The following is a 14790-nucleotide window of genomic DNA, read 5'->3' on the forward strand; positions in this document are numbered from 1 at the left end:
TAGAGAGCGTATAATAAATCTAAAGACTGCTTTAAGGACCAGCCATAAACCGATATATTTGCAAGATTCTAAATAATGTTAAAAAGCTAAACTAAAGGTTTAGGTTTATGGTGGGTCTTTAGGTTTATTAGGATCGGAATGACGATATGTGGGGCCTTGGCGTCCAGGTCTTGGCGGCCAGGTCATGAGTGACGTCGCAGGCCCATCTCACGCGTCGTAACAGAGAGATTCGTGAGATTTATCAACAAAGCACTCCCATTATGGTATCAAGTACAAGTATATTCGTAACATTCTGGAAATATTCGTTGCTTTTACAAGCCAACAGTCATCTGGAAAATTGAAACCATTAGCTGTTTTTGCATACAATAAATTGTGGTATAGATTATTCGAATTAAATTGTTTCTTATACCACTACAATTAGAAAAGAACTCAAACGGTACCGGGAATTCGGCATTCAGCTGCTTCTGGAAATTACAGTTGTAAACGCTTTAATAGTTTACAAGATTACAACAATGAAGGTACATGCTGATCCAGATCCTCACTCTAGCAGTGTTACATTATAATAGAACATAATAGGGAGCAGGTTGATACATTGACAGCAGAGGACATTACCAAAAAATTAACCTTGGTGTGTAACTCTAGCTGAAAGTTACAAGAAACAGCAATAAAAGTCTACTTATAGCTCTTTTGTTTCTAGACCTTGTGACTCAAACACAACGTTCATATTCAAGGACACAATAATATGGACCTCTCCTTTTCGTTAACTTTTTTGCTTCACCAACTTCTATTTTCATCGTAATAGCGGTGTCCAGGTCACGGGTATACAAAAGAAAAGGATGTAGAGTTTTTCTAGAAGTAAATACTTCAACAAGGACAAAGCATTATATCGTAAATAATTTTTTTAATATACCATGTTTCTATATTACTTTTATAACAGTTTAACAGTCTTATTATTGTTGACAATTGTGAATCTTAGTCGCCGAAATAAATGTATAGCAACACTCACATTACACGTAGAAATGATATTAAAATAGTTTCATATTTATTTAATATGTGATTTACAAGATATTCGTAGATACACATTGCACGTGACTCGCCGCTCTTTTTGTCTCATCATCTTTTTCACCGTTCTTCTGTTCTACGAGACGCTGCACACACACATACTCCAAAAAAAATGGTATCAGCATGGCGCAACAAATTCCAAGGAAAGCATGGTGGTCGTATCATGGGACGACAACACGACAATGCCAGTATTCGCCCTAAGTAACCTCCAATCTACTCATAAGAACAAACGAAGTAATTCGTCGTTCGGCTCGCCGATATTTCTGACATGGCGATTTATTTGCCGACTAGATTTAATACATTGTTACATTTCATTTTATAATGTACGGAAATTGACGATCAAGTACGAGATACAAGCGGATAATTCTAACAATCAATAATTCTTACTCTAGGAATACGAGAGAACTTTATGATAAATCCATTTTGTTACTTAAGTTTATTAGTTTACATAACGAACGAATAAACATATTTAAATCTGTATTTAATCGTAAATTTAAACCACGATGAATAATGTTCGATTAGCGATGTTTGTTACGTAGAATAGTTGTATTATTATGATCGACTTCCTGGTTTGTCGATGAGAGAGGAGATAAGAGAAAGGAGGAATATGGTTGTGTTATAATAATCGACTTTCTATCAGCAAGTTGGCAAAAAGCATCGACGAATGCAGAACTATGTATAAAAGATGTAGAATGTGCATAAATGTTAGAATGTAAGATGTCCAATACACATTCGCACACATGTAAACACACATCTGTACAGCATAGACTTTTTAAATGTGATAAATAAACGTGTTAAGATTTCGTTTCGAATAGCCGCCCGTGTGGATTCTATCCTTTCTTTAAGTTTCACGATATCTCCTATAGGCAGCTCTTCCTGATCGTAAACTATACTTACTAGAATTTCTTACAGAAAGTCACTTTTCTGGTTATTAAAAGCAATTCACCATGTAACACCTCCTGATATCCTATAATCTTCAATTTACCCTTTAATATAAAACAATTTCATTTAACATTTCGAGGCATGACCGATGGTTTCTCGAGAATATTCAGAAAATAACACTGAAAATGTGTTTGTGTTTATAATTATCCAAAGCACTGTATTATGTATTATTTATTATACCTTGCATCTCCTATTACATTTTAAGGTCATGTAAAGGTATCACAGTACATTACACTTTCTCCGCCTTTTATACCAGCTTTTTACTTCTTAAATTTTATATACAGATAGATATATTTAAATTGCCGAAATTGGAATCCGAAGCACTGTAAAATCTTCAGGTTCTCAAAACTGGAAACACTTGAATTCCCGGAATGCTTATCCTTCTCTTCTTTGTTCTGTAGCGGCACATGAGTCATAAGACGGTTCGAATCAGGAGTGACTCACGTTTTTTGCCACAGGGCATTGACAACGTTTCGATATTGCCACTACGTGCCACCGTCAACAGGAGTCGAATTCAAACTTTCCTGTACTTGGTAACATTCGTATTTTTGTGCATAATAATTAATGAAACAATAGGAACATAATTTTGGCAAATTTACCACAATAAGGCATTATAGGTATTAGTGCAAAGGCCAAACACGACTGCTTATCCCAAAAAGCCAATATCAAAATATTAAACAAAAATATTAGATTTTCAAACAATAATAAGTAATCTTTATTAATATTAATAATAAAACAACGAAATATGCTTTGACATTCTCTGTGAATTATTNAAAAATGAAAATAAATAAATAAACTGAGACAAATAGATTAATAAAACTCTTTTAACATATTGAAAAAGGTAAGTTAAATACATATCAAAATTAATGTTTTAAGAAAGGTCAAATTAAGAACACTGATTGAAAACTTAGTTTCTATTAAAAGTTATTAATTCGCACATTTAGAAGTTATATCTGCGTGCATCTCTAATTGATCATTATTTATAGTTCTCACATAATCATTTAATAGACCATCTACTTAGTAGACCAAACCTGATTCTCCTCTTCCGTTTGCATGCAATATATAAACGAAACGAAGATTGGACGAACTTGGGTATTCCACGGATCCTTCGAATTATAGCCGCTTGCAGAACTGCGTAATAAAAATTATTATTATTAATGATATGGGTTAGGTTTAGAATAATCCAAGTCTTTTAAATTACAGTTTATACCGAGCTTCATATTTTATTGTTATTATTTCAAGTTAAATACATTTCAGCCAATATCAGCAATGATTCTTACAGTCTCGAATACGCAGTTGTAAATAATTAATTATTGTTAGATTCAGAAAGTAGAGTTCAAAGACAAAGACATCAAAGTCTAATGAATGTAAATAAACAAATCGTCACGCAATACGACGAACAAAGGGGCGAACGTGTCAGCTACGCTTGCGACTCTGTCAGAGATATACATGTAGTGTTGCCGACAGTTTTTTGCGAATATCTCGAAAACTGAGACCGAGCGGCGGTAAAATGCCAAGGAAGAAGTGTTGAAAATGTTGATTTCTACAGCATATCATGGAAATTCAAGCTGCCAGCACCTTCTTAAATAATTTATTATCTAAAATTTTGTTCTCATACTTATTCATTGTTCATTAATTCTTTCTTTAAAAAGAGCATTTATTCGTCCGTTTTTTCTCTAAATCATTATGTTCGATACATTATAGGGAAACTTTTTATTCGTCTTTATACAATAAAAAATTCTTCTCACTTATGAATTGATTTCAATGTATCGTTCTACAACTGGTAAAGACGAATAATAACAGAGTAAACCATAAATAACTCGAAAATAAGATCACATCGCGTATACGTATATTTATATAAACTTCTTTTCTTATTTCCTAAATCTGTTCCTGATATATTTGTTACGTACAACAAAATATTCTGTAGAATTCTGTATTACCTCCTCTATCTGAAGTATTGAGATACAAAAATTGCTTTTAAAATATTATTGTGGGGATACGTAAAAGTACCCTTTTTGTATATTGTTGACAGTGAGCAAAATATGTACATATACATCGTACATGTATAATACAGCTTTGTATACACTGTTCCCCAGGCTCATGGTTTGGGCATCTGGAGGTTAGAGAATTGTTACGTATAGAGTATCTTCTTCGATATAGCTGTAAGCATTGTAGCGGTTTATGCCATGTATTATACTTACGTATGTGCGTAGCAGTTACACAATTTTCAGTGGCGATTGCAGATATAGCCTCCATTTTTTGCCAAATACCTCGAGCATTACTTATGCTTCAGAGGAGAACAACCATTATATTAACTATTTTCTTCTTTACACAATGTAAAATATTGTACAATTATTACATAGGTTGAATATATTTTGCATTTACATATTTTATACACCTTGATATATAATATCTATATAAAAATCAGCAGCGTAATAGTGACAATTTTCAATATGTAATGTCGTTACTGTATTGTAGTAAAATTGAAATATTAGGTCGTCCGAAAAATTTGTTCCGTTTTATAAGAAAATAATAATCCCATAACACCTTTCGTTCTATATTATTTTATCGAATTACGTACGATCCATTTTGTTTTATCGCCATAAAAATCACAACGTTGGAGACATTAGGTTTCATGTTTATATAAAGATGCGTTATTGTAAAAGACGTGTCTGTAAAAGAAAGATACTTCTCGGACAATCTTGTATAATCGGCGCAGAAACATTTGCGCAGCGTACAGGATTCGCTTATAATCCAGAAGCGTGGACAATGAACAAGCAGTACGAATCTGCCTTTGTTAGGGACGGTATTGTTCAGCAGTCTTTCGTATTCAAAATGCGGTAGTGTGGACGTGCTACGGAATAGTTACCTATTTAAACGTTACAATTTTTGTGTTTAGCAAGTGTTTGAGCAATAGGTAAGAAATGCTAGTTGCTAAGTAAAATATAAAATCTGGTTATTCGAAAGTTGACTTGCAATTTTCTATAAAAAGGATTTATTCAGGATAAATACTTTATACTTGTAAATTTTATGAATTAAAAAGTTTCTGTAAATTATTTTAATCTAATAACTTTGTTCTGTCTCTAGGATGGGTCATACGGCAACCAGATAGACTATTCCACATGTGGAAGTAAGTCGTAGAAACCAATACAGTTTTCTTATTTGTTTATTTTTTTTCTTATTTTTATTACATTTTTCGTCTCTAATGTACTACTTGCATTTATACATTTATATTAACGCAAGAATAATGATATTCATATTTATATTTTAGTTTTAATTAAACATATTGATTATATTTTTTTTATATAAAAGTTAGGTCGTTCTTCCTATTTCATTTTCTTTCGCTAAAAAATGTTTTCATCAAAGATAATGCTTATTCAGAACCAAAAATAAAGTCGGTCATCGATAATGGTTACTAATAACAGAACTTGACGTATCATNTATTTCTATAATTGAATATTATATTCATATAAAATAATTATGTTTTTGTTAATATTAATTATTCTTCGAATCTCGTATTGTATTTATCTGATAGTAATTTTTTACGAAATTTGTTTAAGAATCCTGCCCTGATGCACTTCGTGATACACAAAGAAGCTTATTCCAGTAACACGATTCTTCATAAATTCTTTTCCATGCTTTTATGGTAAGTTTTTTCCCTACTTATTTTTGATTATCTACTATTACTGTATTATTTGCTATAATGTCTGCATTTTAATAGCAAAATGCATTGTTTCATTTAAGAAAAGTGATACAGTATGTTCATTCGTTATCTTTCCTATTTATTAACCAAGAAATTATGAATGAAAAAAAAAAAACAAATCTCAGTTCTCAGATTCTGTTACAAGTCATTACAATTAGATATGGGCATGATTTAAAACTTTCAATTTTTATATGTACTTTATATGTAGATATTTTATTACACATAGAAATTTATTACATATAGAAACATAACCTGTATATTTAACGGCGGGAAAATCGCTGTAATTAATTATGAAAGTTATAGAAGAAATCTTATTACGTCTTTTATTAATTACTGTTGAGGTGTTTTGAAAGCAAACTAATAGAGTACGAGTCTACCCAACATTTCATTCTTTTACTTCTCACTAAATTTTGGAAGTAAGTAAGTGTCCCTTCAAGAGAAAATTTTAGATAATAATGAAATTGACAGAATTCTGCTATTACAGTAAACAATTAATTACCGTCATAGAAGTTACAAAATTTGTTAGTAGAAATGAAAAGATAGAAAGATAATTACTTAGAGGTACTAGAAAATATGAAACAAGAAAGAGCAGATAACAGTCACATTGGCAAAAAAAGTTTTGCTGAAATAGTAGGTCTTGCGATACACCGTACAATGTATTTTGCAACGATATAAGCATTTGCAACATGCAACATTGCAACGTTAGATATGATTCACATCTCAACGTAAAGAAAAACGTATAGAATTCATAAAGATACGTGTACAGTATACGATGTAGAAGACATTAAAGACAAGTTGTATTTTGCGACGAAAAAGAATCCGACTCCAATGCAATCCGTCCAGATGAACGGAATTGTAGAATATCCAGGAAGTTCCTAGCCAACAATGTATTATCTTCTATATCGTAATTTGTCGTATATCAACATACGTTGGAGATATCTATAACAAGTCTAAAGATATAGATATTGGTCATCATATCGTGGAAAACTCTATGCCGATCGGACAATGACACAGCAACGTTTTGAACTTGTGATATCTATTTATGTGATGGGGAATTTGAATAATTTGGCAGACTCGTAAATAATTATTAGCAAAAAATAAAAGAAAAAAGTTTGCGTTTTGAAGTTTGACACAGTAACGGGGAAAAGATGAAGAACGTGATTCGTTTAAAACGTGGAAAATTATATATAGATACATATATAACAAGAAGAAAACTATAACGATTCCAATCTTTCGTTTGTGCATTCAAATCACACAATCGCGTGAATAGTACGCAGTTCTCTAACAACGTTACTCAAAGAAATGGACCTAATTATTTTCGTCAGATATGCAATGCAGCACATCAATTTTCTATTCGCTTTATCTGTAAGGAAACTATGTCCAGAATTTTAACATGTTTCTCTTAATACAAGAATTGTGCAATATAATATAACAACAATAATATAAAATAATATCAAGTTTCAATTTGGATAAACGAACAAATGAAACATTTGCTTATGTAATACTTGGAAACAAAACTATACGCAGTGAGATCGCAATCGGTGGAAAAGGTAAGATGCAAAAGCTTCTTGAAGAAAATTAATAAATACATAAAAAATATTTGAAAATTGAAAATCTTATGAACAACCTACTTTTTGATAAATATGTGGCATTTACTGCACACGTATTTCCATTTTCTTGGAAAAATCACAAAAAAATGCAATTCACGTAATTTGACCTCCAGTTGCTAAACAGGAGCACAAAGTTTCACTGCTTTGGCTGCAGGCAACGCATTCCGTAATTTCCTCTTTTATGTCGTTGCAGTCATCCTTGTACGAGTTAAAATTCTCCTCCTACCATTGAAAACTGGCTACAGTCGCGGTGTAGGTGACAATACAATCAATACAATGTATCAGTGCGGTAGTACATTGCAACCGAACAAATGTGTCGTCAACAATTACGTTTCTCAGCATAGATGTCGAGCCCACCCAAAATTTTCAAACCAACGTCACTGCACTCAAGACTGTCGATAGATAATATGCAAAGAAAAACCTAAAGACACCTAAAGTCAAAAAGGTTTCAAGTGAAAACATATTTAGTGCTTGCACACGAGACTAAAATCAATCATCACTGTATGAAAATTGCAACTGCTTATGAATGTATTTTCGACTTGAATTTGAAAATACTTTGAGACGTTCTTATTGGTATTTGGATCTATTGGGACAACCATCTCATATGGTCTGCCCTAAAATGTATGGAGTTTATTGTTCTGGATAACCTATTCCTGAAATGGGACTCCTGGCAAATTCTTAACTCAGGTTGTTTTGTGAAATTACTTAATCATATGTCGCACTACAGTAAATTCCGATATCAAAAATTTGATCTATATAAACGTCTGCTGAATTCGATGTATGTTTTTATTAACATCATATGATATTACTCCATATCATGAAATATATACATGCTGTAATAGGAATACTTTCGAGATGATGATGTTTAAAGGAAAATAAATCAGAATCGTTGCCTCTCAAATCTCTTCAAATGTGCGAGTGGCAAACGACGATGCGTATTGACAAGGTTGCTCGATGAAGATCAATTACGTACTGTGTCCGCAGATTCCAAGAAATAAGCCCCTTAATAGGCGGAAAAAGAACAGGAAACAGATAGAACACAAAGAGCTGATTAATGCAAGGGCGGAGAGCTANAAACTCCAAATAAGGAACAAAGAGGAACAAACTGCTTATGACGCCATCGTTCCTGGTCTTCTGTATTTGGTCACAATTGCCTATATCGCTCTTGCAGTATATTGGAGCAGGTTGTAGTACATTTGAGCATATCGTATTATATTTTGATGCGTATCACCTCTTTGATCGCTTATTTCCACCATTAAGATAGAAGAACTGATAAACTGAAGATGCTTATTGTGATCTCAACTTAAGAAAGGAGACACTTCTTTCGATGTATATTCGAAACGGGAACATGTATCAACCTGGATGATAACCTTCGTTGTTAGATTGAAGTTTAGCTTGAAAAATTTGGATTTCTAAATATTTTAAGAAGAGGATCAAACAAGGTGCAATTTTCGGAAGAACATGTTAATTTTATCAGCGAATAGAATTGTTAGTAATACTGAAAATTACTTTTATTTTTACTGAAATTACTGAAATTGATACTAAGATCAGTGAAATTATCATTTTTCTAAAAATATTCAAGCTTTGAACTTTTTTTTCCTGCGAAAATCCTCATGGACAGTGTCGGGATAATGTCGGGCTTACCAACTAAAACCCCACGTTTGGGGCCTACTTGACGCCTGACAGGGGTGCACCGGAACCTCTTTCGAAATTCAGACCTTGAACTGCTCCGCATATTCATCGAATCTGAGTATTGGATACAGAAAATATGTGAAAAATGTTTCCATAGAAGAAAGTCAATTTCAAACAGTAAGTTAACTTGAGAGAATTAAATTATATAGTTCTGGTAGAATAACATAATTTTGCATAAAAGTAATACAAAAATGAATACGTCGAAACATTTTACAAAAGAAACAAAGCATGAAATGTTATAAAAAGTGAATCGTTTATTCGTTTTACAACATATTTTACATAACATGCTCTATCAGTTTGTTACCTCAAATTTGTCTTTTATATAAATTTTTTTACATAATTTTCATAATATATTCATGAAATAATATCGAATATATAGTGCGATGCTATAGGCCTACCGCGAGGTAACACATCTTAAAAACAGCAACACTAGTAGAGAAAAAGTGTTCAAGCCTAGATCCAAATATGATACAGTGCTGAAAAACTAAAATTAATATATCATAAGAAGTAAAATGTATCTTCATAATCTATGTTCTACCAGCGATTTTCCACATGTTCAACGAGATATGCAGTACTGAAGACGTATAAATTTGTTTTTTTATTTTTGTTGAGTCAAAAATCAAAATATTGAGTATGTTACTTTTCCGCGGATTATAAAACCATAAATTGTAAAAGTGTCACGGCTCATTTTATTATCGTAACATCTCTTCAAAATTTGTCAATGTATATTGCAACCTGGGGATTACGGTAGTGAATATGCAACGATCGAATGCCCCCGCGAAAAGAGCCCGGACATTATATTTATTCTTATCGTGGTTTCGATAATAAAATATCCTTCTTGCTTTTAGCATTTCATCTACATTGTAATTTTTTGTAACAGTTTTGACCGATGATACGGTCAAAGATGTTTCGATAGGCGGGTTGAAGTAATTGGTAACAGTAAGTGAGTAATTCTCCATACACCTCCGGGTGATAGGCTGGAGGTTCTTCATCCCAAAGGTCCGTAGAATTCCTCTCCTTATTCCTGTTGATAGAAAACGACACCCATTCTGTATATAATAGGAAAAATCATCATTATTAACGTCCTCCTTTTGTTTGTTGTCTTTGGGCCGCTCATTTATCGGCTCGTCACTATCTATTGCAACTGCGCGTTGGTTTTAATTTATTTATATGAACTGATCATGGCATTCCCTTCACTTCGATTTTAACGTTGTGGTACTTGAAAATATTGGAAACTTTATGAGTTCCTGTATACTCGTTTGAGATTTCCCTCTACTTAATTCTTTCATTAAATGTGACAAATCTACCATTTTGAAATTGTCTTTATTGATTCGTCTTTCGTAATATTCCTTAGATTTTGTTTTCGATTTTATCAGTGAGGTGGTAGGACGTGTAGGGTGCCAAAGAAATACTCCGCGGATTAATTTAACAATGAGCCCAACTGTTAGCCCAGCTGAAGATTTTTAATCACAAGGCATCATAACCAATCCGATGCAGAGCTCTGCTAGACACTGGCTCTAGCATGAACTTTATAACCAAAAAGTTGGCAAATCACTCGGTATAAAGCAGGGGAGATGTTCCGTCCCAAGACTCGATTCAGTTGGATCATCGGGGAAAGTCCAGCAGCTCAATCGACATCACGCACATTTCACGCCTCCAGAACGGATCTCAACGCTTGTCCACTGATCTCAAAGGTCGCTACATCACATTCTCCAATGCCAACGCAAGTCCCAATCACGGAATCCACGACGCCGCACTTCCCTTTACCAAACATGACATGCTTCACGCTTCCATAGGTGAGACGATGACGAGAACGAGAAGGTCAAAAAAAAAACGCTCAATACTTTCAAGGATCTGATGTTTCGGAATCGCACTACGAAGAAACGTGGAACCCTCCAGAACAACCAAACCGGTCCACCTGGCCACTCATCGATGAACTCGCTAGGAAGAACGAATCAGGGCATTCTGTGCACAGTCCCAGCATGGTGACCCTTCCCGGAAAGAAACAAGGCCTAATACTGGACAATTCTGAGCTCAACTGCCCCTGAAACCAGAGTCTAGGCAAAACAGTCCGAGTTACGCGTTTNTGTAGAGGACCGGTAAATAGGATGTTTGACCGTGAGATTTACTAGATGTTATTGCTTGTTGTCGTAACCGTTGAATATATTACAAATAATAAATTAATATACAGACTATATACTCGCTGAGTCGCTCGTACAGAGTATAAATCGCAAAGTAAAATTGCTAATTAATACTCAGTAAATGCTCGTTAGATACTCCTCGATATCTCGTGGTGGGTAGATAACTCGTGACAACACTTAGATAGCTCGTCGATACAAAAAAATACTCATTGATACTGATAGATACTATACTCTTTTCGGTTGCGTCGGTTTATTTATACTGGTCGGGAGGAGTCGGACAATTCAAATTCGTCTTTGTTCGACGGTTGCACGTAGCGGCGACATTGTTTTTGTCCGGAGTATATTTATTCTTACATTACATGCGTTCTAACGATCTCGACACTCCAAGGCAAAATAACGATATGATTTGAGTTGTCCTCTCCTCATGTGCCGCTGCACGCGGAACCAGCGGACGCTATCGCACCCAAATCGGCCAAACGAAAGCTACGATGCTTCTGATTATATTCATCATCTCTGGAGAATCGGACGCATAAGCTCAACACATACTTACTGAATTCACAGAGGACCACCTCTAGCAAATTTATAACCACAAGCTATTCCCTTGAATCACCCTTATCTACAACGACGCCGTGGGCTGTGGTGTTACAGACCCTTCCTCGGCTGACGTTTTCCATAATACTTCCTGGGCCGACATGTTCCATGACAATTCATGGGCAGAGATGTTCCATGACACCTCCTGAGACGAGGTGTTCAACAATACTTCCTGGACCGAAGTAGTCACCGACATTTCCAGAATCTATGCGTTCCACGACACGTCCTGGGTCGTGAACTCCAGCATGAAATTTATTGGCCACGACAAGGACGGCGATCAACCGCACTACGAGGTAGACGACAAACCCTCGCAACTGGTCGCTGAACGTAGCCACAGTCATGGGATGAACGTTTTTACCTAACAAAGAAGTGCCAATAGTGTGGGACACGCGTTGTATTAACAATCAAATTCTGGGCAGGAGCAGTGTCAGCTCTACGTGGGTCTGCCGAACAACGGCGGCTGGAATTTTATTGATATCCCCGGCCAATATGCAACGAACAAACGCGATCGTAAAGGGAGGAAAGTTTCCATCAGTCTTTTATTCTTGCGATCACCTTGGGGAGTTTTCACATCGTCTTTACGTGCAGTATTATACCGAGTGTCACAGCAAACGTTACTCGATTTCGTTCATGCAGCAAAAAGTATACGTAAGAATTAACTAGTTAAATATAACAAATTTAGATAAGATATTCATTTTCATCGACTACTATATAGACGAACTAATAAGTAGAAATTAGATTTAATGATTTTCTATGGATTACGTGCAGATTACGTACGATTTCGTGATTTACGTGCGGATGTGAAAAAAAAATTCAATTGTCAGTAAAGTTTATAATATATCTTATAATATATAATATAGTAATATTATAAGATATTATTAAGATTCTCAAATCAAAAGTGAATCGCGTGCTTTGCTTGAGAATGAAATTAATTTTGAATTAATTAATCGTCCACAATTAATTGGCATGAATTGTTGTTTGCTATATCAGTGTTAGCAAAAGTTTACAGAATATCGAAAATTTGGTTTCACCTGTGATCTGAGTTATGCATCTCCTAAATGGATTAAATGATTTTTTAATAAATTTTCAAAATAACAGTTATTTTAGAACAAGGATAATGGAAATACATAAACATTTTGTTAATAACGACGTGGGTATACTGATAGGAACTAATATCTGAAGAATATCTGAATGTCTTAAAAAGCTTTTTACAGTACAAAATAAAGTACACTTTAGAAGTTTTGAATTGTGGGATCAAATAAGTTTATATTTTTATTTATTCGAAAGTTTGTTTGTATTGTTTATTGTATTCATTTTAATATATAAAATAAAATAACGGATGAAAAATGATGGAAAATAATGAAAAGAAATGTTCAGGAAAATGTAATACCTTTTTGATCTTACAAAGACAAACTTTAACATTCTACTTTTAGTTTCTAATCTAAAAAATTCTCTGCCGTATTTAATTTCTAAGGCGTAAATATTCAAATCGCTATCCTTTATCATTGAAACATCTATGTATTTGCATTATTCTTATTCTAAAGTAGTCGTTATCTCAAAAGAAGGGCAAAACTGTAAATCATAAAATCATATCGTCACATCTTAATTAAAAATAAAGCAAAACTGTAAATCATAAAATCATATCTTAATCACATCTTAATTGCCGAGAAAATAGATGAAAATGAAATAAAAGTTTCAAAATGTAACCAAAGCTTAATAGTTGTAAAAAATGCCTTTCTGGACACTAAGAGCGCAACCGCGTTGTATGTTGCCAATGCAAGTGTAGCGATTATCCACCGCGCCACGTCGGTTGACGATCGCGGTTTGGCTAGCGAAAAAAGAAAGAAACCGTAAAACTAAAGGATCATTCAAAATTGGCACTTTATACGTTCGTTCAAGTTTGTATAACGAGATAGCGATATTAGTTACATTACGTTATGTACATATTAGTCTATGTTCATTATTTACTTTTGGTGAAACTGTACAGAGACTGACTAAACCTCGATTTCGATGATTTTTGCGTATGTCGTGCAAATCGATATATTAAACAAGTTTTTCCTATATGTACAAGAACTGAACTTGCTTAATTTCCGAGATATTCGCAAAAAACTACCGGTATCGCTTGAGTGAATTTTGTCTATAGTTGTGCGTGCGTGCAACATATGCATCGGTCGCTACCGGATACAATAGTATATGTAGGTATGATAGAACGGGTGAGTATTACGGGAGATTGAAATATTATTTAACTGCTAGGTAAAAGGAGACGTCCGCTTAAGGAGTTCACCGCCAAGCCACAAAAAACGCAAAAACTGAATAAGCCGATGAATCACCGATTAACGAAATAAACTCGATCATTACAAGCGACAATATACAGGAAATTTATGTCGATTTTTCCCTAACAATAAATAACGTCAATGTTTGTGTACATTTATTATACAATTACATTATTTATATAAATGTCTCTTATGGTGTACAATTACATATATTTGAATCTGCTATATGTTTTGTCAAACTTGTTGTCAAACCTCCGAACAAAATTTTGTTGTTGAACTGGACCCTTCGCTTAGTTGGAACCTTTAATTAAATGATAAAGAATATCAGTTGCATCAAGCCTAACGTAGGAAACCACGTTATTTGAGATACACCCGAGGACGTGTGATTGTCAGGATGGCCGTGCCGGAGATGAAAGGACATCGGGACCTCTCTGTTGGAATGGTTGGAAAAACCCCCAATATCCTAGCCCGGACGTTCATTATACCTCGGACCTCGTGCGGGTCCTCCAGAATCATTCCAAGGATAATGGTCCAGCGTCCGTGACCATGGCAGGAGGGAGGAACGCGTTCACTTGCCTGTCCGCAGATCTCAAACTCCTCTTCTCCTCACCAGGCGCAGAAACCGATCCAGGGGCCTGGCGGTCCGCCACCGAATGGCCGTGGTCGTGAGCTGACGACGCAGCGGGGCCCATTTGACTACCCGCAATTGCGCAGGTACTGTGCTATCCCTCCCCTACACCGTAAACGATTTTCCGATTCGTTGTACTTTCCATGGT

At 34.6% G+C, this 14790-nt stretch overlaps 1 protein-coding gene across 5 annotated transcripts; it reads left to right on the top strand.

Moving 5' to 3' along the window:
• The first annotated feature begins 4785 nt into the window (after positions 1 to 4785).
• LOC122570134 lies at positions 4786 to 14231 on the top strand. 5 transcript variants are annotated; one of them, XR_006317719.1, is made up of 6 exons: positions 4786 to 4921; positions 5092 to 5134; positions 5565 to 5650; positions 10576 to 10805; positions 10861 to 12389; positions 13995 to 14231. XR_006317719.1 is itself a non-coding variant. In XM_043732056.1 (5 exons), exons 3-5 carry the CDS (start codon positions 5577 to 5579, stop codon positions 11055 to 11057), a joined length of 501 nt encoding a protein of 166 aa, XP_043587991.1. In that variant the 5' UTR covers positions 4786 to 4921; positions 5092 to 5134; positions 5565 to 5576; the 3' UTR covers positions 11058 to 14231. The 5 variants fall into 5 exon arrangements, 1 of the variants encoding a protein (XP_043587991.1); XR_006317720.1 differs by having other exon boundaries at positions 10861 to 11108; XR_006317722.1 differs by having other exon boundaries at positions 10386 to 10703; positions 10806 to 14231.
• The last annotated feature ends 559 nt before the right edge of the window (positions 14232 to 14790 follow it).

Source organism: Bombus pyrosoma, linkage group LG8, assembly GCF_014825855.1.
Source record: "Bombus pyrosoma isolate SC7728 linkage group LG8, ASM1482585v1, whole genome shotgun sequence".
In the NCBI taxonomy this organism is placed as follows: Eukaryota; Metazoa; Arthropoda; class Insecta; order Hymenoptera; family Apidae; genus Bombus; species Bombus pyrosoma.

Bases quoted from the DNA above. Each gene is read 5' to 3' on its own strand.
- LOC122570134 (XM_043732056.1), top strand. From the start codon at position 5,577: ATGCACTTCGTGATACACAAAGAAGCTTATTCCAGTAACACGATTCTT. The intron at 5,651-10,575 runs GTAAGTTTTTTC...CTCGGTATAAAG, and splicing joins TTCTTTTCCATGCTTTTATG to CAGGGGAGATGTTCCGTCCC. The intron at 10,806-10,860 runs GTGAGACGATGA...AATACTTTCAAG, and splicing joins CATGCTTCACGCTTCCATAG to GATCTGATGTTTCGGAATCG.